At 44.5% G+C, this 25,671-nt stretch overlaps 1 protein-coding gene across 2 annotated transcripts; it reads right to left on the reverse strand.

Moving 5' to 3' along the window:
* Positions 1-1,409: 1,409 nt before the first annotated feature.
* Positions 1,410-23,962, reverse strand: ndrg2 (NDRG family member 2). 2 transcript variants are annotated; one of them, XM_068587383.1, is made up of 16 exons: positions 23,653-23,949; positions 9,592-9,674; positions 7,842-7,883; positions 7,481-7,586; positions 7,256-7,376; positions 6,738-6,800; positions 6,552-6,612; positions 5,502-5,588; positions 5,264-5,320; positions 5,047-5,150; positions 4,923-4,964; positions 4,770-4,821; positions 4,601-4,648; positions 4,478-4,513; positions 4,121-4,172; positions 1,410-4,027 (listed from the first exon to the last, which is right to left on the reverse strand). In XM_068587383.1, exons 2-16 carry the CDS (start codon positions 9,661-9,663, stop codon positions 3,864-3,866), a joined length of 1,107 nt encoding a protein of 368 aa, XP_068443484.1. In that variant the 5' UTR covers positions 9,664-9,674; positions 23,653-23,949; the 3' UTR covers positions 1,410-3,863. The 2 variants fall into 2 exon arrangements, with proteins under 2 accessions (XP_068443484.1, XP_068443483.1); XM_068587382.1 differs by having other exon boundaries at positions 1,410-4,172; positions 23,653-23,962.
* Positions 23,963-25,671: the final 1,709 nt, after the last annotated feature.

Genomic DNA, 25,671 nt, shown 5'->3' on the forward strand with positions numbered 1-25,671 from the left:
ATATAACGATTGAGAACAAAAACTGAGAAATTGGGAAACTTCTATACAATAAAACTTATTTTTGCAATCAAAGACGTCGCCCCCTTATGGCCAGTCGAGATGATGCAGATTTTAAGGCTTTAACTTTTCAGACCCGGAGCTTGTCACCATTTTTTAATGATGTTTATCAGTACAGGTTCAGTACAGTACATATTATGTTTTTGTCAGTTCAATTGAACGATTTCTAATCATTGTATTTTATATTATTCTACTTTTACAGATATGTTGTGTAATTTTAAAGGGTATATATAGTATATACACATTTGACCTTAACAATATGTATTTACTTGATCCTTTGTTTATATTCATTCAACTGACATGTTGCATGTTGTGATACTCACTGATATATTATTTCCTGTTTAACTTTTTGAAACAAACACATGCAAACACTTTGTATAATGTGTATTTACAAAGTTACTGAACTTTCACTGAAGATCAATGCATTAATTACGTTTTTATCAATCTTTTTTATGACAATTTATAGGTATTTTAATTCACTATAATAAAAATCAAGCTATCGTTCACTTGAAATACACATTACTGCACTATATTTACAAATGTATATTGGAAAAATAATAATCACATTGTAATAAACAAGTTATACGACTACAACAATCAGTTCACCACTCCCACTCTGTGGTCTAATAGGGTACTGAAGCCGACCTGCATTGAAGACATGAAGTTACAGTCATTTGTTTTTTAGTATTTGTCCCAATGTTAATTTCAGGCAGGTAAAGTAATAATTGCGATTATTGTGTTTGTTTCTATCAGATGGATAGAGTTGGGAAAGTTAATCCATGTTTAAATGTTTTTAGACTGTATATGATTCAATGCAATGTATCATGTATTTAAATTGTTAAACGTTGAACAAATATTATCAAGCTTGGTGTTGCGGGTGGAATAAATAACTTTTTTTGTGCTAATCCCAGTTTTTTGTCTGATTGAGTTCATAAATTGATGAATTTAGAAAATTAAATGTGACAAAATTAAGTTTGTAGCTAAAACAGCAGAATTGTAACTAACTAATTAGCCACCCACTTTGTGTTTATATATATATATATATATATATATATATATATATATATACATACACATACATATATATACATATGTATGTATATATAAAATATATATATATATGTGTGTATATATAATATATATATATATACATACATATATATATAGCCACATACCAGTACCTATATAATTGTAGCCTACTTATTAATTATTTGTCAATTATGTGTATTTCTTTTTAATGTATTATAATGTGCATATATTTATTGTGTTTCTTGTTATTCCTTTCAGCAAATACAAGTCTTACTTTACATAAACCCCTTTTGAAAATGCAAGACAGGAGGCAGGATGTTTGTCTTAAGCTTTTATTAATATTTAAGTTTTTAGGATGTCCATTGTGTTACACAGAGAAATTATCCACACAAGTAAAATTGATTGTATTCTCTTTTACCTTTAATCTTCTTTTTTTTAAATTGTTTATTATATTATTCTCCCTTATCAGCTCTAATGCTAGAAAAGTTACACAAGAACTATCACACACACGGTTAACTAACTTGTGAGCACATCGGGACGGTAAACTAACACTTCACAGAGATAAAAAAGGATGATAATAATAATAATAATAATCCCAAAACACAGAGGGGAAAGAAAAACATGATCAAAGTGAAAAATTAAGAAAGAAAAAGGACGAGCATTTACAATCACAGCCCAGCTCAACCCTCCACACACACAAGTACCCATCCTGTTCCTTATTTGGCAATTTCATTTCCTCGGCTCCACCCGCTGTCCTTTATTTGGTAGACGCTCACACGCCCGGTGGAGTTGTAGTATACGTTTGGGGAAGAGCGTTTACATTCTACACTTCAGCAACAAAAAGTGCCTAAAACATGGCGGCGTCCTGGTTCACGTGTTGCATTCACGCCTTTAACACAAATAGAAACAGCCATTTGTGTTTGTTAACAAATGCAATCGCCTCCATCAGGCGATGGGGCCACCGGAGACGCGACTTAATATTAATATCTCCCAAGAATCACATACGAAGCCCTCCGCCATCATCCATCTCTACCTCATCAACCGGGTTTGGAAAGGAGCGCGAGACGAGAAAGAAACACGCCGCTTATCGAAAAAGAAGAAGAACACGACTGCTCCGAGGATCGGCTCATTCCAGCGGTGGCGTGTCGTGGGGCAGTGGGGCAGCTTTGTGTTGTGTTTAGATCAACCGTGAACGATGGAGGCAGTTTGCGCTGTTATTTTTTTGGGGAGGAGGGCGCTTTGTTTTTTTTTCGGCAGTATTTAAAGCTCATGTGCTGCAATTCCAGATCGGTAGAAAGCGGCAACATTTACGTCCCTTTAAGTTTAGTTTTTGGAGTGTTGGCAGTGAAGGGGCTGGTACATTGTCGTTAATAAGCCACGGGGGGGTTTCCTCCTCTTTGCTGTATCACATTTACTTCCTCAGACACACACACACACACACACATCTCAACAACGCCGTCGCTCGAATGAAGCCGCTCGTGTTCATTTCAACCTCTCACAGAAACTCAAGTAACGCTAGCTGGGTTTGTTCGGAGGTATTCGTGCGCGAGCGAGGCTAAGAGATTACAACCCAGGTGAGGAACGCGGTGATCTCTTCTAGGCCACGCCCAGCACTGAGTGCGATATCCATACGAGCGTGCTACTTGTAGCGGGATGTGGCGCCCCCTCTCCCTGTTGAGTGGTATTGCGAATGCGGATATCAGGACACGCAGTGCTGGACTAACAGCGATATTGGAAGCACTATTTAGTGTGCGGACTAGCGTTAGCGATAGCTGAAGCTAACGCGCACGCGTCTCTCGTGCACGCTCACCGCCATGTTCACGACACGCTCCAAGGACACACAACAGCACACACACACACACACTTCTAGCGGAATATAAAAGAAAAATTCAATTCAGTCAATATTCATATGGGCTGATTCCAGGCATGCAACTTCCACGTCTAGATTTAAAATTGGAAAAATTCAAAATTACAAAAAACTGCTTCCAGCCCACCTCAAAAAAATCAAATCCGATGGGAAAACAAAAACTCACAGACGGGGCGAATGGAAGACATAAACAACCTGGCAACATCGAGGAGGAAGTGGTCACTACAGAGGCTCTCATTGGCTGACGGGGGAGCCAATCAGGAGCTTCAGCCGCTCGCCGAGGTTAGGAAATAAAAATCAGATTAAAGAAATCAAAATAAAAACTAGTTTAAAAGTAGTAGACACACACATTGTTATAAGTATCTCTGCTATAGTATGTTTTTTTTGTATCTATGTATTTTTAAGCTCATTGTGTAATAAAGAAAAAAAGGTGTTACTAGTTGTTTTTTCTATCCCATCATCATCATCATCATCATCATCGACAACTCTACCGTTTTCTGAATTATTACTACTGGTGGATGCGAGGTGAGCGGCCCTGAGGGCCTCCTCGTCTAAATTAAAGGGCTCTATTGGCTGACAGAGGCTCCTCTCCTCGTCTGTACTTCCTATACTCATTGTACAACAGCCGTGCGAGGAGAAGGACTTGTGCAAGCTGCGCTCTTCCTCTGAAAGCCCCTCGTCTCCTCTTCATCCCTCCCCTCTAGTCCTATTCTCTTTGTGGGAAATGATGGGAGTTGATTAGTGACAAATAAGTAACTTATTCCTCTTTTTTTCCTACATTTATCAGCGCACCTCCATCTTTCTTTGCACCCTTCCCGTCGCCCTCCTTTCTCACTCTCTCGTTTCTTCTTCTTCTTCTTCTTCTTCTTCTTCTTCTTCTTGTTCTTCTTCTTCTTCTTCTTCTTCTTCTTCAGCAGGACACCTCCATCGTCTGGGAGGGGCTGGGCGGCATCTGGCCGCCCTGCGAGCCCTGGGACAAGGTGCGGGAGCGAGAGCGCGAGCCGTCCATGGAGTAGGAGGAGGACAGGGAGGTGGTGCGGGAGCGGGACAGCCGGGTCATGCAAGAGGAAGCCACTGCGGGGAGATGGAGGCAAAGAAATAGATCAATAGAAAACACTTTGGCGCATCTGAGGGGATAAAGATGGCGGTATTGTTGCTCAAACTTACTGTAGCCCATTCCTTGGATGAAATACTTGAACGCCTCAGTCAGTTTAGCGGGCTGCAAACGCAAAGAAATAGTTCAATCAGTACGATCGTCAGTTATTTCTTGAACTAGGTGCCATTTAGCGAGCCAACATGGCCGCCAAGGGTTGTAGTTTTGATTTAAAAGGACTACAACATCTGTTTTTTAGAGTTTTATGTGGGTTTTGGAGAAAGGCAACCGGCAACATTACTTCAATATGAGGTTAATATTTAATTCTCAGTGCACTGCTTCTGTTTCACATCATTGTTTTCTTTCTTTCAGGGTGTACACAATACAGTGCCAGCATGCGAACCAGAAAGAGGCCGTTAGTTGGTCGTTACCTGGGTCAGCTGAGGGAGACCACCAGCATCCGCCATCTGCAGAGGACGGAGAGAAGAAGAGTGTGAGGGACGGACAGTGTAAGGAAGAAGAGAAAAAGAAATAAAGACTTGAGGGTTGGTTACCTTTAGGAATGAAGTTGTTGTTGGATCCATTTTGCTGTTGCACTCCACCTGGTGGCCACAGAAGGAAACAAGAGTAAACCTCTGCCATCGAACTCTTTGTGCGCTTTGAACCCTTGAAACCAAATTATTCTGGTTTTCCGTGAGGAAACATTTCAAACATTTAACTCACGGCAGCTTCCTCGTATGGCGCCTGGTCGCCGACCACCAGCATCACTGGACACCTGAGGATGATGACATGGAGCTTTGAAGGTCGGCATTTACGGAAGTCAGAGCTTCAAATATACATGAGGAGTATAACTATAAAGGTTTGGAGGAGATTTACTTGAAGGAGTTGTTGCGTTCAATGTTCAAGTCTCTGCGGCTGCTGTGGAAGGATAAGAGAAGAATATGAAGCCTTATGATGCCGTATGATGCCTCATGATGCTTTATGATGCTTATGTGGTTACCTGTTGTACGTCTTCCAGAAGAGCTCTATGTTGACCAGATTAGAGGCTTTGGAGATGCGCGCTCTGTGAGTCTGCACCAGCTCTGTGTTTGATGACAGCTCCTCCTGCAAGGAAACCAGACAAACATGCAAAATACGTCATAAGTGACCAATGAGAGCTCATTTGGTTACCAGATGTTTTGCATATCCACTTTAATACGACATGAACGTCCTCGCACCTGACTGAAGAGGTGGGACAGGATCTGCTCTGTGAGGGACGAGGTCACGGAGCTGAGCTACAGAGGAGAAATCACACCGCTCATCACTCGTACGTTAAATATGATTAACAACGACATAATCAATACCACTCGGGAGCGCATAGCATGCACAGAGTCGCCTAATCTCATATCGATAGATGGAGAGGTCGCGTCGGGGCTAACCAGGTTACCGCCCCGCGTGTTGAAGGACGTCACGTACCTTCTGGGCCGCCCAGTCCATCCATCCTCGGGCGTTAGTGTCGATGTTGACCAGGACCAGACCTTCCACTGAATCTGGGTTTGCGAGCTGGTGAGCGACGGGAAGCAGCGGAGGGGACGGCCGGGGAGACGACAAGAAAAACATAAATAAACAAAGGTGTTCTTGATTAAAAGCGCGGAGAAAAGATGACGTAAAACCTGCTCAGTACACGACTCTTCAAGCTTATATCCTACATCCTGACAGCAGCACATGAGACGGATGTTCTGCTTCCTTCAAGTGCTCCTAACTGCATTCGTGCCCCAAAAATCAATATCCAATCAGAGCCGAGCAGCTAACTCAAGTGTCAATTACTGCTCATGAGAAAGCAGCAATGATCAAATATGTGTCAGGGAACCTTTTTATTATATGCATAAGATATTACTTGTGTACTGCTTACATGATAGAAGGTTTTTGAGCAAATATGATTTATCAACTGTAGCTTTATTAAACCTTTTTTATGACTAATCTCATACATTTAACATGATTCATCACCATGGATTGATGAACCCGTTGAAAACCAGACCCCCTTTTCCCTGCGTTTGAGTCATCATAGGAACCCCAAATTAATTCCAATACTTGTGCTTTTTGTATGTATTTGTTTAGCAAAGTCTTGGGAAAAAAATATATATCTGCTAAAAAAAAATCACTTTAAAAGATATTTTCATTGTAACTATGAACATGAAGCATGATGTGAGCCAGATTCCTCAAAAAATGCCTCCTGCAGTGTCAATAAGACACCTTTTTGGAAAGATTAGGACCTAAAGAATCAGAATCTGCAACAAATATCACAATAAAACAAAGACTTGCCCTGTTAGGAGGAGTTTCAGTCAAAAAAATGGTTCGAAAAATGGAAGAATTATGTATTTGATGCCAAAAAACTGTCTGAATGGGGCATGCTGGGACTTAAAATGGCCGCAGGAGGATTTTCGCACGGTTTGCAAAAGGTTAATGTACAATTCTAGTCAATCTACAGCCGCTGTTTGACGATGGAGAGCAACAGGCGACACTCACCGCAAACTTGGAGAGGATGTACGCTCCCACTCCCACGCCGACTCCGATGACAGTACGGAAGCTGAGGAGGGACAGAAGCAAGTCAACGACACACACGGGGAAACCTGCACAACCCGTACGGAGACGAATAAAGTGCATTTGAACTCCTGCATCTTCTTCACGTCAATATGAACGACGTGAACTCACTTGAAGAACTGCAGGACGGAGGGGATCATCTCTGCTATGGTGTCCATGGAGGGGTACTGGTGGCTGTGACAGGAAGCAAAGTATTGGACATGAATCACATCATATCAGTGCGTGATGACGAAAGAGTTCCCTTATCATCTCGTATTGAGCGCCTGACACTTTAAGAAGAAGACGTTTAAGAAGAGAATAAGCTTCTACTTCTGGAACGGAGGGAAAGGTGATGACAATAGGCGGCAGGAAATCCTCCCGAGCTTTGTGAAATACTCATTAGAGTTGGGAGAAGTGAGGAAATAAGAAATAAGAAGGACGCTGTGAGAGAGAAGATTGTCTTTTAAACCTCCGACGAGAGCGTCCTGGAGGTCGCAGACGAGGGGAGATGTGGGAGATGGCGAGTATTTTGGGAGGAGATTAGTTTTAAGCCTGCCACAGAAGATTGTTTCCACTTCTGAGATTCTTTCTTCAAGGTTAGTGCAGGACGACGCGGGGGGAAAAGCAGCGTTTCAACAGAGCGTCCGTACCCGGCGGCGTAGGCGGCGGCGCCCTCCTCCTGCCCCGGGGCGTCGACGTGAATCAGGGTGAAGTTCTTGACGATCTCCTGCATCTCCTCGAACTTGAACAGAGGGGAGAAGCAGCTCTTGCCTGCCGGAGAGGAAGAGGAGGAGGAGAAACAAGAGGAATCGATCGAAAAGGGCGGAGTCAGAAACGAGTGGAAAAGAGAAACCGAGAGCGAGCGAGATACTCACTGTCCAGACCCACGTCGTGGAAGGTGAGGATGGCGGGCCTGCGGGTGGTCCGCGTGCCGTGCAGGGTCACGTGCAGAACCCCGTGGGGCGTCTCGATGCTGTGCTCCTGGTGAAGAACAAGAGGAATGAGTGGGATTTAAAGAGAGGTAGATATATCGCTGCAGTGAGATATGTTCTGCCTGCACAGAGGGAAAAGACTTTTATTCTTTATACGATCTTTATTGACTCTTTCAATCACAGTCTGGCACGCAACGTCCACGAGGCTTTGAAGGCTCCTGTGAAACGTTTGGAGGTCGCTTGAACTTGAACGTTAAAATGCTTTCATCACGTAGAGGAAGGGAAACAGGAAGCAGGTGCATACCTGTCCCTGGTCCAGGAGTATCCGAGCAGCCGCTTCAGCATCCTGTGGGAAAGGAAAGTGAAGTTAGTAGAAAATTAAGGGTGGTGGGGAAAAATCGATTTATCATAGTATCGCGATATTTTGCATTGCGATATTGTATCGATGCACGGAAGCCAAGTATTGATCTTTTATTTAATCAATTCTAAACGTTTTGGTCCAAGAATAATAAAATTAAGATATTTTTTGGGGACAATTTGCGGTTGGATAAAATGTAATAAATCGCATTATATCGCTATATATATATATATATATATATATATATATATATATATATATATATATATATATATATATATATATATATTTGCACAAGGATTCTTCAAATTCCTTGTTTAATCCGACCAGCAGCCCAAAACACAAAGATAAATAGCGCACTGCGACTCTTTACAATCGTGAAACTGAATCTGAATTATCGATTAATACATTATTCTCTTAAAAATGACTCCGAACCACCATGTCACCTCTAAAAATGGTCTTGATTTCTTCAATTTGTGTAATCTGAGTCCCTTTGTGTCATTTCCTTCCAAGAACCTGAAGTGGAACGCCTTTCTTTTCAGTCTCCTTTTGCCTTTTTATTGCGAGAGTTATGAGTGAAAATGTCTGATTTTTGTTCTTTCAGAGCTTCGCTCCCTAATTAACACCCACGCAGGCAAGAGGGCCGCCGTCACACTCCAGACCGAGCGGCGGAGAGCCTTTTCAGAGGAGCAGGTGGTTGTGTGTGTGTGTGTGTGTGGTTGGGGTAGGGGGGGTTCGTCTGGAGGAAGCCTTGAAAGGGCGAGTTCATTTGAAGACCTTGGATCCATTTACCCGCGCTAATGAAGCACTAGAATCACAAGCTCTTATGGAGATTAGCGGCCGGGGAAGTGGAGGAGGAGGCGGGCGTCCTGGAGGTCTGGGCGGATGCAGAGAAGGCACATGGCTGCAGTGGAAAAGGTCACGGCATTAATCAGCGTAAAGCATATGCTCCGCCTTAAAACGCACGAGGGTGGAGGCAGGACAGCGATGGTTTGGATGCAAACTCCCAATCTTTATTATATTTCCTCCAATAATCACCGCTCAGTGCACTTGCTTGCTGGATGTCACTTAAATGTTCGCTTCTGTTCAACTTTTTCAGTCCCCACCCCCCCCCCCTCCTGCGCTGTAGTTCCCCGTCTGTCCACCAGGTGTCAGTAGAGAGCGACTGGATGCTGCGCTCTGCAGCGCAGAATCCACAGCAGAGGAGATCTGCTCCGCTCCCTCGGGGCTTTGACGTCAAGCCGGCAGATCTGAGCCAGCGCTGCAGCTTTACACACACACACACACACACACACACACACACACACACACACATTAACTCATCCATACACGGCTACGCGCATATGTGTTAAAACCCATGTCGTCACATGGCTCATGACTCGAAAGCGCGTGCACAGCTCAGAGATGTGCACAACAAGGACACAAATGCACTAACACACACAGACACACACAAGCCAACCCTTGTGTTCTGGTCTTCTGGGACGCAGACACATGCACACAGACGCTGCCATTTATCCACGGTTTTCAGATTGTGCACGTTACACACCGACGACCGTGCATCTTTCTCCACGCTCGGATTAAAGTCAGCCTGCATGTGTGTGTCTGCGTGCATCCTCTTGTGGAAACTGGTACAATATGTACTTGTGTGTACGTGTTTTTGTACATGTGTATGTGTGTGTGTGGCATCGTCTCTGACCTTGGCCTCGGCCTGACCCGTGAGCAGCGGCTTCTCCTCCGTGATGGCGATCTCCTGCATCTCTGTTGTCATGGTTTCACCTCCTGCACAGGTAAGAGGAGAGCAGAGCGTTTACAATCTGTCTCTGCTCCAGCTGCTCACACACACACACACACACACACACACACACACACACACACACAAACACACACTTTAAACCACGATGTGGGGACCGTTGAGCCTGACACAGACACACTTTAAACTACAATGCGGGGACCGGTGGGCTTGACACAGACATACACAAACACACACTTTAAACTAAAATGTGGGGACTGTTGAGCCTGACACACACACACACACACACACACACACACACACACACACACACACACACACACACACACACACACACACACACACACACACACAAGTGATTGAATACTGCAAGCAGACGTTTATTCCTCTGGCACTCTGTCTGAGCTGTGGGACCTTATGAAAGTTAATTAGCAATTAGTGCCGGCAGAGATGAGCAGAAAAGGATTGTGGGGCAGAAAAAGAGAAGAGAAGGGAAGAGGGAGGGTGGATCTGTAGATTGGAGACGTATGACTACGAGGAATAAAAGCACGGAGAGGTGAAGGTGAGCGAGACGTGAGAGCCGCCCGAGGGGAGGAACGACTCCGACAAACACCTGGCCGATAACGAAGGAGGAATGGGAAAAGAAAAAACACTTTGTGTTGCATGACTTTTATCTGAGCACGGTTGGTCAAGCGCGTCCTTTGTTTTCACACCTTTACAGCCACAGTGTGTGCTACTTTGTGTTATTGTGTGTTACAGCGAGTCCACCGGAGCAGCCAGAAGTTAAATGCTTTTTGGAGGATATAATGTCCCAGAAAAACATGGAGATCCACAATATTATTGTCCTTTTGAGACCATTTAATGCCACTGATGTGATGCTTTTATAACAGCATGACAATGCAAGTGCACCCTTTGAAACAGAAATGAACTTTTTGTTCATTAAAGATGCTCATGAAAGATGTGCCACGTCTGTACAATGTCCAAGTCCTTCATCACTTCACACATTCTCCACCTCTTGTTGTGCCATATAGACATAAATGCATGGATGCAAAATGTTGTGATTGTCAGTCGGGTTTGCAGTTGTGCAGCTTCAGAAAGCTTCAGGGGGATGTTAAAGTGAGTAACAACTTGTTACTGTGTCTAGTTGACAGCATTCTGACTTCTAAAGCTGAAATATGGGACCTTCTGACATCACTGTGTGTGTGTGTGTGTGTGTGTGTGTGTGTGTGTGTGTGTGTGTGTGTGTGTGTGTGTGTGTGTGTTGCTTTCGTGACGAGTCATTTCCGTTTGAGGCCCAGAGAGACACAAACCCCCCTGGGCATCAGTTCATTTTCTGGTGAGTGCACATAGGCACACAGACACACACACACACATGCACACACAAACACACACACACAAACACACACACACACACACACACACACACACACACACACACACACACTGTTTGCCATCCAAGTATCCTTCTCTCTCTCTACCATCTACTTAATAGTATTGCATATATTGTATTTTTCATGGTCTCTCCCTGTCATTTGTTCATCATCTTATATATATATATATATATATATATATATATATATATATATATATATATATATATATATATATATATATATATTGCACAGCTGCTGCAGCTTCTAAAACTGCTCTGTTTTTTTCTGACGTGAGTCATCTTCACGGTTCATCTTCCAGAGATAGAAATAGCACGAGCACGCCGTGGTGTTGGTCCTGGATGTTGTACTCTGTCAGATGAATAGTTTGACCGAAAAAAAAACAAATAAAAGCTAAATGCATCGTCGAGTGCCTGAGTTTGTTGCTAGCTCGTTGCTAGCTCCAAAACAATTGTCTTAAAGATGCTAAAATGCTGAATGGAACTTCATAGTTTCTTTATTGTTTAATTCCGATTGTTAATACGATAACATTAGAGTTACCCGAAGCCAATAACAATATAAATGAAACAATTCTTTCCACTGAATTATCTGTTCATAACCCTAATCGACTATTTGATTCGGCCCCACTATATAGATTGTGCATGCAGTCGTCACATGACCATAATTCAATACTTCATGTGCCGACCTCTCCATGACAACTAACCAAACGCCATCCGTCACCGAAGACCCAGAGACCAACGAGCAGAGCGCGTTTATCAAAGAAAAGAGCTTGATTTAATGCACAAAATGAGAAATTACATAATTCGCTTGTGCCCTCGTTAGTTAAATCAACTCTATAGACTTGACCGGCGCGTTCTGGGAACACTTTATAATAATTAATTCAGTATTATAGGCATGGACACATTGATACAGGGCTCGCGTCACTCGCCCATTATAATTAATCTCTCTCTTTCTCTCTCTCTTACACACACTCTCTGTCCTCCGTGAACAGCTTCCTGAAGCTCTAATCGGCCTCCCCCCCTCCATCATCCGTCTTTCTTCCTCTCTGCCGCCGCCTCTCTCTCTCTCTGAGTCGGTGTGTTTTAGAGCGTGTAATAACTGCTAAACTGCACAGGAGGCGCCGTCTGTCGCCATGGAAAGAGAAAGCGGAGTGATGGAGAGAAAAAGGCAGATTTTCAAGGGGAAGAGAATGTGTTGCTTTGCGGAAAGAAAATGCCTCTACTCTTCATCTTCAGCTGTCACGAAAACAGTTGTCCGGCCGAACAGGCTGCACGTCTCAGATATCAGGCGCCATCACATAATTGCTGCAGCTTCATTAATCCACGCTTGAGAAATGGCGGCACGTCGGAATCCGTTTCCGTCGGCCCTTTCCCTCACCCTTCACTTCCTCTCTCTCTCTTTTTCTGCTGGATGATGATGATGATGATGATCATGATGCTCGTAGTGAGAAGTGAAGGTGCATTTTGAAAGTGAGCGTTTACAGATTATACATTGTAGTTAACTGCTTTTTGACGGTAAGTAAATCATCAATTTATGCTTTGTGGTTCATAACAGACGACACACAACTTTTAGTGAAGCTCGGGCCGTTCTACACCAAAGAAATGCTGAGTCGACGATATGATTTTCCTCAGATAGAGGAGTGGAGTGCATGTGTAAAAGTATAAACATGTGCATATAAACTGTTGACACTAATATAACTGTTTACTAACTGTTTACTTTATGTATTTATTGTATTTTAGTCATTTAAATGTCAAGGACTGTTGCAAAAAAAAAGAGTACAAAATGAATAAAACCATCTACAGACTGGTACTAAACAAATTAAAGATATAATTTTTCTCCTCAGACTTGTTCTGCACGCCATCTGCTCTGTCTCGTCTCTCAAAGCGCTCGCCTTCTTCCCGCCAAACCCAAACTCATCCGGGTTACGCGTGTGCGGGGGTTTCGCTTGGCTTTTGGCGGCGATGTCAGCCCAGCCGACATCGCTCTGAGCTGCAGACGCCGCCGACTAGACTGCGCCGAGAATACCGAGAGAGACACCACCTGGGTGTTTGCATCGCCGCGATGAAGCTTCCTCCAGAACGCGTCGCTAAATGAATTAGCTGGAATGTACTGAAATGTGAAATAGCGATTATGGGGGATGAAGTCTGTCAACAGCAGGGCTACAGTTAGCTTTAGCTCGTCATCCTGCCATCAGGACGACACATTGGTGACATTTTATGTCGTACAGTAAATACAAAAGACTGCAAAACCCAGACAGAAATAAAAGAGCGGCGTCTGCGCTCGTCTTTAATCGACAGCTAGATTGTTGGAACAGTCTGCCGTCAAATAGGAAAACTTTCTCTCCCTCCGTCTCCATCTGCCCTCTTCTTCTATGTTTTAATCTCATCCCCCCCACCGTCTCCTCTCCGTTCGTCTTTTGTCACGACTTTTTCATCGGCCTTTGTCTCATTTTCACCGCCGTCCTCCTTCTGTCTCCGCCGCTTTCTTTCACTCCGCCGGACGGCAAGAGAAAAGGACCAAAAACAGTTCTGCTCGCTGATTTTTTTCATTTCTCTCTCTCTCTGTCTGTCTGTCTCTTTCTCTTAGCTGCCATCGGTGTTTGCGGCTCAGAACAAAGAGGCGCGCCCACACACACACAAACACACACACACACTAACACACCAGACACATCAACAGTGTGCTGAACTAGAGCGACGGGGCATTAAGGTCACCTATATTGAGAATGGGGGCCGAAGGCCGAGCCGCTGAAAGGTTAAACTCGTGGTGTTCGGGGGGGACGCGAGCGGCTGCTCCAGAGCGAAGGCTTTTATGTCGCTGCACAACACGAGAGGAAGCCAACACCCTCCCCCAAAGTCCATGACATCACCTCATTCAACAGTTGTTTGGGAGTCAGTGGGTCACATGACCTCAATGAACCTCTTCAGAGTTGTAAATACCGAGTGGTCAGTGGTTCAAGACAGAAATACTGAATGTATCATGTGACAGACATTCCTGAACATTTTAAACTTCAGGATTGCTTTGAAAATATATATTTCAGTGTATATATTAAACCTATCTGCCTGGCTTAACAGGTGACGACATTTCTCCTGCCCACGGGTAACGTTTCCTCTGTATTTAGCGCATTTGGCTACTTCCGGGTTTCTGAAAAGTGACGCCGATGCGGCAGCGCTTTAAACTTGAAGCCTTCTTTCTAATGGCCACAAGGGGGCGACTTCTCCAGGTGCAAAAAAAAAGTCTGATCGTATACGAGTCTGAGAAATTGACGCCGTCATTTATTTATTTTTTTAATGGGAAGTCACTGCCACACACACACACACACACACACACACACACACACACACACACACTACAGAGACCCAGGTGTTGAGGCCAAGAACACTCTCAGGACCGAATCTGTTCTCCGTCCTGAAGTAAACGGTGGAAGTCTGCAGCTGTCACACCTGAGTACCGCTGCGTCAGTCGAGGGCCAGAGGTGAAGGTCTGCTGAGGAAGGTGGATTCACCCTGAATCTCACCCTAAATCTCACTCTTCTACAATTCAGCTCTGCGGTGTAATAAATCTTATTCAATGACCTGCAAGGACCTCATTTGGAGCTCCACGAGGACACATTTTATCTTAAAAAGACATGGTGAGTTTCATGGCGAGGCCGTGTGTGACCGCCGGCAGGCTATAAACCGCATTATATTTTTGTAATGGATGAGTATTAACTTATGTTCGGGGGCAAATTCAATTTGTGGTTTGATATGCCAATAAGAAACAAACCTCGCTTTATTGCCCGGGGAGGAGCGGCTCATGAAAAGCTCCCATCAACGACTGCTACTGTGCATTTCTAAGTAGTATCCACAGAGAGAAATGAGTGACAAACGCCCAGAGAGAAAAGAGGCACATCAGCAACCTTGAAGACTCACAGAGGAGTCAAAGCTCCCCTTGTCTCCGCTCCCCTCGCTTCAATCTCCCGTGCTGCTTCCCACGCCGTTGGATGGGCATACGTGGATCACCTTGGCCCTCGCGAAAAGAAGATAAAAAAAGACACACAAATGAAAGAGCAGCTTGTTTTTCCTCTCTCTCTCCGTCTCTCAGCAAATCAATTCGGCCTCTTGTCTCTGCGAACCCTCGGTCGGGCCATCACTCGGCGGCTCGGCTCAGTTCCTGGTCTCATTTTCGGGCCGCCCTATTATTCCCTCCGTCGTGATCTCACCTCCACTCAGACGTCCCGTCTCTCTCTCTCTCTCTCTCCGAAAGGAGTGTGACAAAAGGTTATTAGCTAAAAAAAAAAAAGAGCCGGCGGTCCGGCGCTTCTTTGATGAATATCGTTAGCTTTCAATCTCAAAAGGGAGTTCAAACTTAACTTTAAAGGCCCCGAAGTGCCAGCTTTTGGGGGCCATCTTAAAGGCCGCCTCAGCAGAAATGAGCCTGGGTTAAAGTTGTTTCTGGCTTTGGGGCTAAGCCGTTCCCTTAAATCAGCCGGTCGCAAGCAAGTCACAGGAACTTGCAGTTGGTTTTGAGTTGTAGAATCTCTTCATCGGACAATAAATGGTCCGTTGGACGTTGCAGCAGCCTACATAACCAACCATTGGGGCTTATTGACTTCAAACGTTTCTTGTATCGATGTTGGCAGTGAGCCGGAGGCTATCAGGACCGCTCGTCTGAAAGCAGCGTCAGATATGGGTCCAGACCTTTGAATCTCGAGTTGACGATCCAATCTCAGACCATGCAGGCAAACACAAAGCACCCAGAGGCGCCAGAAGTTTAGTCCACCAATATTTCCACGAAAAATGCCCTCATTCTCTGTCAAATGTGCACGATAGCTGCAGCATCATGCTAATTGTTTGCATATTTCCTCTCACGAGTATAACTTAAAGCAAAAACATCAAACATGTTCCGTCTTATATGTATATGAATATAATATCTAGCTTTGGACTAGAAAAAGCAGTTTGAAGACGTCACCTTTGACCTTTAACTTAAGCCATATGATAATTAAACCCTTAAAATATTCATTTATATCAGGGACATCTGAATGGCGACCGTGTGCAGTCCAAACACGACCTTCCAGGAAGTCCGGCACATGGAGCAGAAGTACACGCCGTCTGGGTGATAATGAACAAGCGTGTGTTTCTAGTTTTCTGCTCCGTTCTCTCGGTTGATCTATGAAATTTCAATTCCCTTTCCTTCAGCGACAGTTTGTTCGCTCGGCGGCGAAGCGCGACGTGAAAGCAGTAATCACCTCGACTCATCGTGTGAATGTACAAACAACAAGCGGCTCCTTTTGTTCAGGTCAGATCAGTGGGAGTTTATTCATCTGCCTGAAAGAGGCTCCGAATCAATTGTTTTTGATTCCAGTTGTAGGCGAACAGATGAGCACATGATCACACAAACACACACACCAACACACACACACACGCACACACACACACATACACAGTAATTGACTTTCAAGCTCCGGTCAATTTGTATGTTGGAGCCTATTGGCTCAGAGCTGATGGAGATAAATGGATCGGTGATGCTGAGCTGATTGCAGCCGCACATAAAAGGCTTTTTCTCCAGGCGGAAATTCCCAAAACACTTTAATAAAACACAAAGAACCTGCAGTGTCGTCGACAGTGGCTTCTTGTGTTTAGAGCGTAAAGTAACATTTAGCTAAATCCGTTCTCTCTCCACAGTATTTACCCTGGAAATGTTTCTGGGACACACACACACACACACACTCTTACCAGTGGCTCAATTACCACGTAGCAGGTCTGCTGGAGCAGCTGGGGCTTTAGCGCCTCGCTCAAGGGCTCAATCAAGGGTGTGGGCTGTGTAGAAATGTGTCGTTTTGCTCAATTTGTTTAATAGTTTAGTCTGTAAAATGGCAAAAAGTAGACTTTTACACTCCCGATGCCGATATCTGGGCGTTGGGCGTCGACCCATATTTTGCATGGAGATATTTTATCAATACACGGAAGCCGAGTATCCATCTTTTATTTAATCAATTCTAAACTTTTTGGTGCTAGAATAATAAAATCATTTTTTGTTGACAAAGTTTTACTTTGGGGATAATTTGAGGTTGAAAAAAAGCTAATAAATCACTACGTATGGCAATACTCAATTTATCGCAGTATTGTGCTAATCTGGATTTAAGTATTGTAATAATATCGTATCAAGACTTACACACAAATAAAAAAAAGGCAGCACATTTGAGAAAATCTTCCTGAAAAAAGATTGCATTGATGTGTTGCTCATCGATGACGGTTAATCAAAGCGTCACTTGGACATAAATGTGTGGTTTTTGCAGCATTTTTGCAGCATTTTTGCAGCATTTTTGCAGCATTTTTGCAGCATTTTTGCGGCGATAGCATCGGTTTCAGGCAGCCGCTCTCCTGCCGTCACATGTTTACCCGCTGCTAGCCTCCGGACATTTGTTTTCCCCAGCGGACCGCCGTCACGGCTGCAGGCCCCTGCTGCTCTCAGCTCTGCGGCACAAATGTGGACGACCTGGCCTCTAAAAAAAACAAAAAAAAACACTTTTCACGCGGATACTGTGCCGACCAGCGGGGGACGAACCGCTCAGCTCTTCCTCCGCCTGTGGATCTATTGACAAAAAACTCCCGATTATGTAACTGTGCATCGTGGAATGCCAACAGCACACACACACACACACACACACACACACACACACCCACACACACCCACACACACACCTCTGGCAGCACCAGACCGGATGAACATTTGGACGTCTTTAGGTCGCTCGACCTCAAAACCACAGTCCCAGAGCGTCACATTTGCACCACGTAGTTGAGTTGTAGTTTGAAGAAAAATGAATAAAGATGAATAAAAAAATCTGCACACAATCAACCTGAGAAATGTGAATGGAGTTTAGCGGAGCGGTGGTCTATATATAGGGTGCTGTGAAGGCCTGTTTGGTCTCGTGGGAACAGACGGGGCATTGTAGTGCACGGCCTCTGTTATCTGGCCTCTAGCCATCGGGCAAAGCACTGAGCAGTCGACCCGCTAACACACACACACACACACACACACACGCGCGGGCGCGCACACACTGGCCTAGATGCTAGCGAGGAAGACAACACCTACACAGAATAAAATCCATACGCTCTGACCCAGATGCTGTTACGCTCTAGTACACCTACACAGAATGTAAAAAAAAAGAAAAAAAGAAATAAAAATCCATATTTTTTTATAAACACCCAGACTAATATTCACTCGACGCTACAACTGGCCGACACTGATGATAAGAAGTCAGATAAAAAAGGCTAGACAGTGAGCTACGTTGCTGCACGCTGTCTCATCAGTGTATAATAATGCGCTGCTTCTCACTGCACAGGCAGTAAAAATACACCCGAGCTCAAGCTGCAAAAACCTGCTCTATAGTGCACACACAGTCATATCAAAATCATCAGTGACACCGGCATCGACATACAAAAAGGCTAAAATAGGATCAAATAGAGTATGTTAATGACCCTGCACCAGATTGGACTTCTTTGTGTTCTCCGTGAGCTACAAAACGGAGTGAAATCCTCTTCACACGACCAAAGCTGCAGGTCTGAGTGGATAAACACACGTCCGTCTGCTTTGGTTTTCCATCCAAAACGCTTCATTTTTCAGCAGCTCGTGAGCACAAATTCCAATGTTTATTTTTGCGCTCGCGACGGTCTCTTGTGTCCCGTCGGCCGGGTTTTAACACACTGAGCTGAGTCCACCGTCAACAGAGAGGAATCAATGCTTCTGTTGGTGTCAACAGAGGGAAGTGCAGCATCAGACATTGTTAGTTACAGTAGCTGCACTCAAATGAGCCAGACGGGATCCAACTGGAGCGTGAGAATCAATGACAGCAGCTACAACTCACCAATGCATTTAACACATATATATATATATATATATATATATATATATATATATATACATATATATATATATATATATATATATATATATATATATATAGATTCTATTTGTGTAACAAATTACAATGTATTATGAATGTATGGCTCAAACCCTCAATTGCTTTCATTCATGAATTTAGGAAAATAGTATTAAATCACATTTTCTTGTTTGTTCAGTCCAAAATGATATCGTCACTTCTTCATATGACAAAGAGAAGCAGCAAATAATCACATTTGAGAAGCTTGAACCAGCAAATATTTGTATTTACTTATAATTGGATGGATTCGCCATCATGTGACGCTTGGTTCCACTTTAAAGATGAAAGATGAACGGTTATAATTAGACAGAAATATGTTTGTGTAACTGTGGAGCTTTACAAGACTGAAGAAAGTATTCACTCTCCTTTCCTTTGGCTCCGTTCTGGTCTCCTCCATCTTTGGAGAAAGAAATCTGTCTCTTTAGCTACTTTAGCTCCATGTGTTTATCTGAGACTTTTTCACTGAGACTAGCTGCCTGCTGCGACTGGAAACAAGTTTGATGAGAGGGAACTTGGTTATTGGGGGGCGACCGTGGCGTCCTTCAATCAGAGGATCGGCGGTTCAATCCTCTGCCCCGCTAGCCCGCGTTGACGTGTCATTGAGCAAGACACTTAACCCTAAATTGCTCCCTTAGCTGTGACTACGTTGTATGAAAGTTAGATAGTCCTGATGTGACACCTTGCATGTTAGCTCCTCTCATCACTGTGTGAATGATTCCTCTGTAGAAAGCATCTTTGAGTATTCAGAAAAGCGCTATGTAGCTATGCGCTAGCGCTACGTAGCTCGCTATGTTTACTGAGTCACTCGCTCTGACCGAATGCAGAAACTCAAACACAATTGTGTTCCATATTTAATGCAAAAGCCTTGATTATCACAGCTTTAAGAATGCACTTTATTCTCTTATTTATCCATTTTTAAATCACCAACGTTTGTCACAAAGGCAATCTGGCTAAAGTGGCTATCAGCTCTCTGCTATAAGCCAACAGCGCTACTCTAAACCGAGCCGTAAACCCAACTCTAACTCTGAAGAGGCAATTACGCCCATGGACCCGAGCATCGGACGCCGCGGCTCCATCAGACGCTGAGTCCTCTTACTGCAACAGTGCTTCACATCCGAGCGAACTCAACAGCTGGCGAGAGCTTCTTAGAACGGAGACCATTTCTTCGTCAACACCTCGACAGAAGGAGGAAGACTATTTCCAAGCACGCCGGGATGACAACAGTGTTTGATTCCTTGATATTCTTGGAACCTGGATACACCTCCAAATATAGCTGTTTACTGGCCTAGTTTGCTGCACAGCCACACGTGCGTCTACCTTTTTGACAGCGGTAGCAGTGTTTTCAGTTTCACAGCAGCGGTTTGCAGCGAGGAAAATATGTGGTCCTGTTGTTGTTTTTGCTCATTTAGAGTCAGGAAATCAACTCTTTGTGTAATAAACAGTTACATTGGACGTAAAGACTCGTCATTCGGGAAAGAATAAATCACGATATGACGATATTGCTTCTATTCTACAGCAACACTCTCCAGATGTGAATCCACTTTCTCCAACGTTGAAGAAATGAACCGTGATTTGAGCTTCAGCACCTCGCCCTATGTGCAGGCCGTGACCACGATGGCGGCTCAGGCATATCGTCTCTTTTCCTGCACTCAACTCTGATGGATTAGCAAACACCGCGGGAGTGAATGTTAATATTGGTCGAGTCAACAGGCAAGGTGACAAGTCTCACTGCACCCCAGGAAGTTCTCCGTCACACACCAACAACAGCGGAGGAAGCACTTTGGTGCCTTTTTGCAGATGCAGCAATTTTGCAATTGTTTAATATTCACAGCACTTCCACTTGAAGCCGCTTTCCTTCACGTTGTATTGTCGTCATAACGTGCGCGGGGAACCCTGGCGCGTCTCGTCGGGTCCAATCCGGCTGGAGTGCAATCGGTCAAACTGTCACTGGCAATCCAAAATGAACGCAGGCGATGACCGATGGTGGCACAGCTGCTCTGTAATGAGGTTACGTCGGTCAATAGGCACCATGGCAACAAGTCCGGTGGTGCAGAGACAACTATCGCTGTCACAATGACGAAAAAATAAGTCGAAAGTGCATCATGACGTCATCGTTTGCGAATGTTTTTCCGTTTCCTCGGCGGGGGTTCAGTGGACGTCGGCAAGCTCAATCTGAGGAGAGTGACCCGTCACAGCTTCGTGATGTCAACAAGTTGATCTTGGATTATTGCTCTGGCCGGAACGCAAACAAACACTCGTGTGGCATCCGACCACGGGGCGAGCCTTCCAGCGGAAGAGTTTATTTTTTGATCCCGACAGACACGGCTCCAAAAAAAAAAAAAAACCCTAACAAATCCCACATCGGGAGCCCGGCTCATTCAAAGTGACCGTGTCCTCACTGCAACGACACAGTGGATGAGGACGTCATGAATACATAATTATGTTAAATATATCGACTGTTTGGATCCTGTGCCGAGCTTTAACAAAATATCCATTCAAAGTAATTACATCCTGCAGTAAAAGAACTTGAAAGTACATCGTAATACTGCCAGATGCACTTGATGCAGGTCGGTGTGGTCGTTACGAGAGCTCAGTTATTCATTTGTTACTGTGTAAGCGGGTTTTAATGCTGTGGCGGGTCCTCGCGGTGCGATAAGCAGCGGGGTAGTTGAGTCGAGCGCCTTCTTTTATGACTCGAGCATCGTGGTCTCGCTGTGCAGAGAGTTCTGCTTCCGTCTGCTGAGCTTTTGGAAATATCTGCCGCCGGCTTTTCTGCCTCCGTCCCAAGACGAGAGGATCGTGACCGAGCTGCACCGGAGGAGACGTCAGGCGAAGCGAAATGAAAGTTTAAAAAACCCAAAACTGTGTGCGTGTGTGAACTCAAACTTGGGGCGAACTGGCCCTTTAATTCCTTCACTCTCTCAATGTGAAACCACTCGTTCTGATCAGAAACTGAAACATGTATTTGAAATAAAACGGCAACACGATTATGGACACACGGCTGCTGGTAACACCACACCCACCAGCTTCTCCACCAAAGCAAGACAGTACACTGTGTGTGGGTGTGTGTGTGTGTGTGGGTGTGTGTGTGTGTGTGTGTGTGTGTTTCTCTATCAACACAGTCTAACATTTCTGACATAGCTTGTGGGGGGCCTGCATCTTCGAGCGTGTGTATTTGTGCATCTATAAATGTACAATCCTGGAACAATGTCTACTTCACAGGAGCATATCTGCGCTCGTGCACAAGTGTGTGTGTGTGTGTGTGTGTGTGTGTGTGTGTGTGTGTGTGTGTGTGTGTGTGTGTGTGTGTGTGTGTACGTGTGTGTGTGCAAGCGCGTTATCAGCAGGGGCTCCACTTCACTCAAAGAGCAGCGAGGCCTCGAGTCTCCAAATGCAGTATGACTCACAGAATATGCGCGCGAGCTTCGCTGGAGTGCGCGCGTGCAGTTTGAGGCGCAGTGAGGAGCTGTCTGTAGAGAGCTGGGTAGAGTGTGTGCGTGCGTGTGTGTGTGTGTGTGTGTGTGTGTGTGTGTGTGTGTGTGTGTGTGTGTGTGTGTGTGCCCTTGGTTTGGCACGACATACCAAAGCAAAACATTCCTGGCTATATAATATTCCATAAGGGAGACTCTTACGGATCCAATGTTTTTAGGCTTTGCTGTATGATTTTTTTGTCCTTTTCTAAATTTTTCCTCCAAGCCAGCACACACACACACACACACACACACACACACACACACACACACACACACACACACACACACACACACACACACACACACAAGGGACACACCTCCATTTGACATTTTGACATTGACACACTTTAAACCCCCTCTTTCCTCCTCGACCTCCCCTCCAAGCCCCCAAACGAACTACGTCCTCTGAGAAAATAGACAACAACAACCTTCATATTCAAGAATTAAAAAACTACATTTTTTTAACCATGAAATCTCCACCGCCGCAGCTCGCTCCTGTTTTTTTTAACACACCACAAAAGAAGAGCGGAGACGACGCCGTTGGCTGGAGGAAGAGGAGGGATGCGCGGAGAAGAAGAGGAAGAGGAGGATGAGGACGACCGAAGTCCATGCGGCACGAGGATGTCAACACTGTCACGCCTGGGTCGGTTTTTACATGGGGGGGTTGCTGGAGGGGAACAAAGAGCCGCTGGCGATGCCACATGTGCGCGTCCATAACACGCACGCGCTCCATCACACACTCACGCACACACACACACACACACACACACTCTCATCACGCTCCCACGCGTGCAACAACAACTATGTGGGTGTTTTTTTCTTTTTACAATCGGTGCTTGCAAACTCATTTAAATAGTAATGTGCTGCAGAGTGGAGTGTTGTGTGTTTGTGTATGTGTGTATGTGTGTGTTTTGCTGGATTCAATCAAGGAGGAAAACACGGGGAGAGGAGGGGGCACTGATTACTTTGACATCGGTTTGCATAGAGCAATAATAAACAGGTTTGCATCCATGCATATTGCAACACATAACTCCTCCGAGGAAAAAAAACAACATGTTTTTCCTCGTCTTATTGCTTTGTTGCACGACTGTTGAATGAACAATGACAAATGTGCACAGGCTACTCCCTCACTTTCTCCTGGGAAACATGGAGAGATAAACACTTTGGAGGAGGGGAAAAACATATTTAAGATGCATATGCTGTAACAACAACGGGGTAAACTCACCTTTTAATCAGCAGATGGGAAAGAAAAACAAGAAAAATCTGCACACGAGTAAAAAAATGTAAAAATATGTATGGCAAGTCTCGTTCTCCACTTGCGCAATGTCTTTCTCGCTCTTTCCAGCCAGTTGCTCCAATCTTAGCGCAAATCTCCTGTTATTTCACTTTTTTCCCCTTCTCTCCACCTCTTTTATTTTCCGCTGTTCCTTCTTTCTCTGTTTCCCCCCAGTGTTGTTTTTTCTCTCCTTTCTCCAGCAGGAGGAACATTGGGCACGTAGCGAGAGAGAGAGAGGAAAAAAAAATACGGAGCGGTCAATCAGAAAAGGCAAGACGTAGCGAGGGAGTTTTTAGGGGCGGTGGGAAAGTTATCTGCTGATAAATCCGCGATAAATGCGCGAAAAATTGTTTATTTTAATTGAAATAGACATTAGATATATTCTATGTACCTTGTGACATCTCCAGTTCGGACGTGACTGAATGCTGTCGCGGTATCGGGAGAAAATAGAGAGTTTATCTTTCTGACTCCCCCTCCACGTAGTCACAGTGGTATGGTCCACCCTGGTTGAGCCGTTGGAACTGCGCCGAACGCTCGCGCGATTCCCGTGCACGAGCCATAAGGTAAATAAGCACACCTGGAGTCAAGGAGCGGTAATTAACGTGTGTTTTTTAAAGGAGGGGGGCGTGTAGAGTTTAATGAGTCCAACAGCGTGACCTCCATCTTGGAGGTCTGGGGCTTGGCTCGAAGTCTTCCCCCAGCAGAGGGTCACTGAATTGGGGTTAAAGGTCTCCGTGTCCCCTGTGGAGGGGAACTGAGTTTTCAGTTTTTGCTCCTTTTATAACTCCTCATAACTAGAATAGCTTCATTTTAGGAAATATATGGGGGGAAACCAAGCAAGACAATACAGTGGGATACAACACACACCCTTAGATTTAAAACAGAGAAAGAAAAAGTGATATAAATGTACCAAATAAAATACATCAATTTGAATTCACAACTGTATCCTGTTGCTTATAAAAGCGGCAGCAGTGGACCACACACAGGATAAGTATTTATTTAAGTACTCGTGCTCAGTCTAGTTTGTGGTCATTTCACTTAATGCAACTTAATTTAGGAATGTTCAGCAAGCGAGCACATGAAATTGAATAACCTTTATGCGACAGCTCGAGATATCGGTTCAAACAAGTTGTACTCATAAATAATCATTCAGTGAATTGTATTTGAGTTGAGGATTAGCTTAGTGCTCGACTCGCTCTCCAACTTTGGCTGAAGTTGAAGGACATTTGAGCACTTAGTCTCTCTGCTTACCTAAATGCGGATTGCCAGGTATGATAAAAGCTTTATGTGACGCACCGCTGGCATACAGGACATCTACGGTAATGTTGCATGATGAGACGTGAGGAAGAAAGTTATGTGTCAACATTTTGGACACAGAAAAGCTTCTCTTTCCAGTAATTTGGTTTTCTTTGATGCATGTTGAGCTTTCATGCGGGAAGCGGAGTGGGAAAACACACGGCAGCCGGGATGAAACTGTACGGCACTGTGTTCTCCAAGAGCCGCTGAGGAGCCGGACATCACTCGTCAGCTCCGTGGTTATTATACAAGTCAGCTCACACACACAAACACACACACATACACACACACTCACAGACTCTCGTTTGTCCTGCCATTAAAGGACCACACTGTTTTGTGCGTCTCAGTTCCCTTCAGACTGGAAAAAGGACAACGATATTAGTGAAATAATCCTTTCGGGATTCATAATGAATCAGCGATTGCCGTTTGAACTGCAGGAAATTCTAACTGCTACAAGTAATAAATGAAATCCAGATTTTTTTTTCCAGCCAGCGAAATATTTTCTGGGGGAAATAATCCAGTTTTTGCGGGAGTGTTTTGGCGGGAAAACTCCCTCAAGTGTGTTATCCGCGTCATAGTTGGCGGTTTGAAATGTCCCACGTGAACCACCTTACATAATGAACCTCCGGATCCGCGCGACGGTCGCGAGCCGCCAGTCCAAGTCAAACGGTA

Source organism: Clinocottus analis, unplaced genomic scaffold (assembly GCF_023055335.1).
Source record: "Clinocottus analis isolate CAN_PGR_092001 unplaced genomic scaffold, fCliAna1.0.p SCAF_21, whole genome shotgun sequence".
Classification (NCBI taxonomy): Eukaryota; Metazoa; Chordata; class Actinopteri; order Perciformes; family Cottidae; genus Clinocottus; species Clinocottus analis.

Bases quoted from the DNA above. Each gene is read 5' to 3' on its own strand.
- ndrg2 (XM_068587382.1), bottom strand. From the start codon at position 9,663: ATGACAACAGAGATGCAGGAGATCGCCATCACGGAGGAGAAGCCGCTG. The intron at 6,613-6,737 runs GTGAGTTCACGT...GTCCCTCCTCAG, and splicing joins TCCGTCCTGCAGTTCTTCAA to CTTCCGTACTGTCATCGGAG. The intron at 5,589-6,551 runs GTGAGTGTCGCC...GTCGCTCACCAG, and splicing joins ACATCCTCTCCAAGTTTGCG to CTCGCAAACCCAGATTCAGT.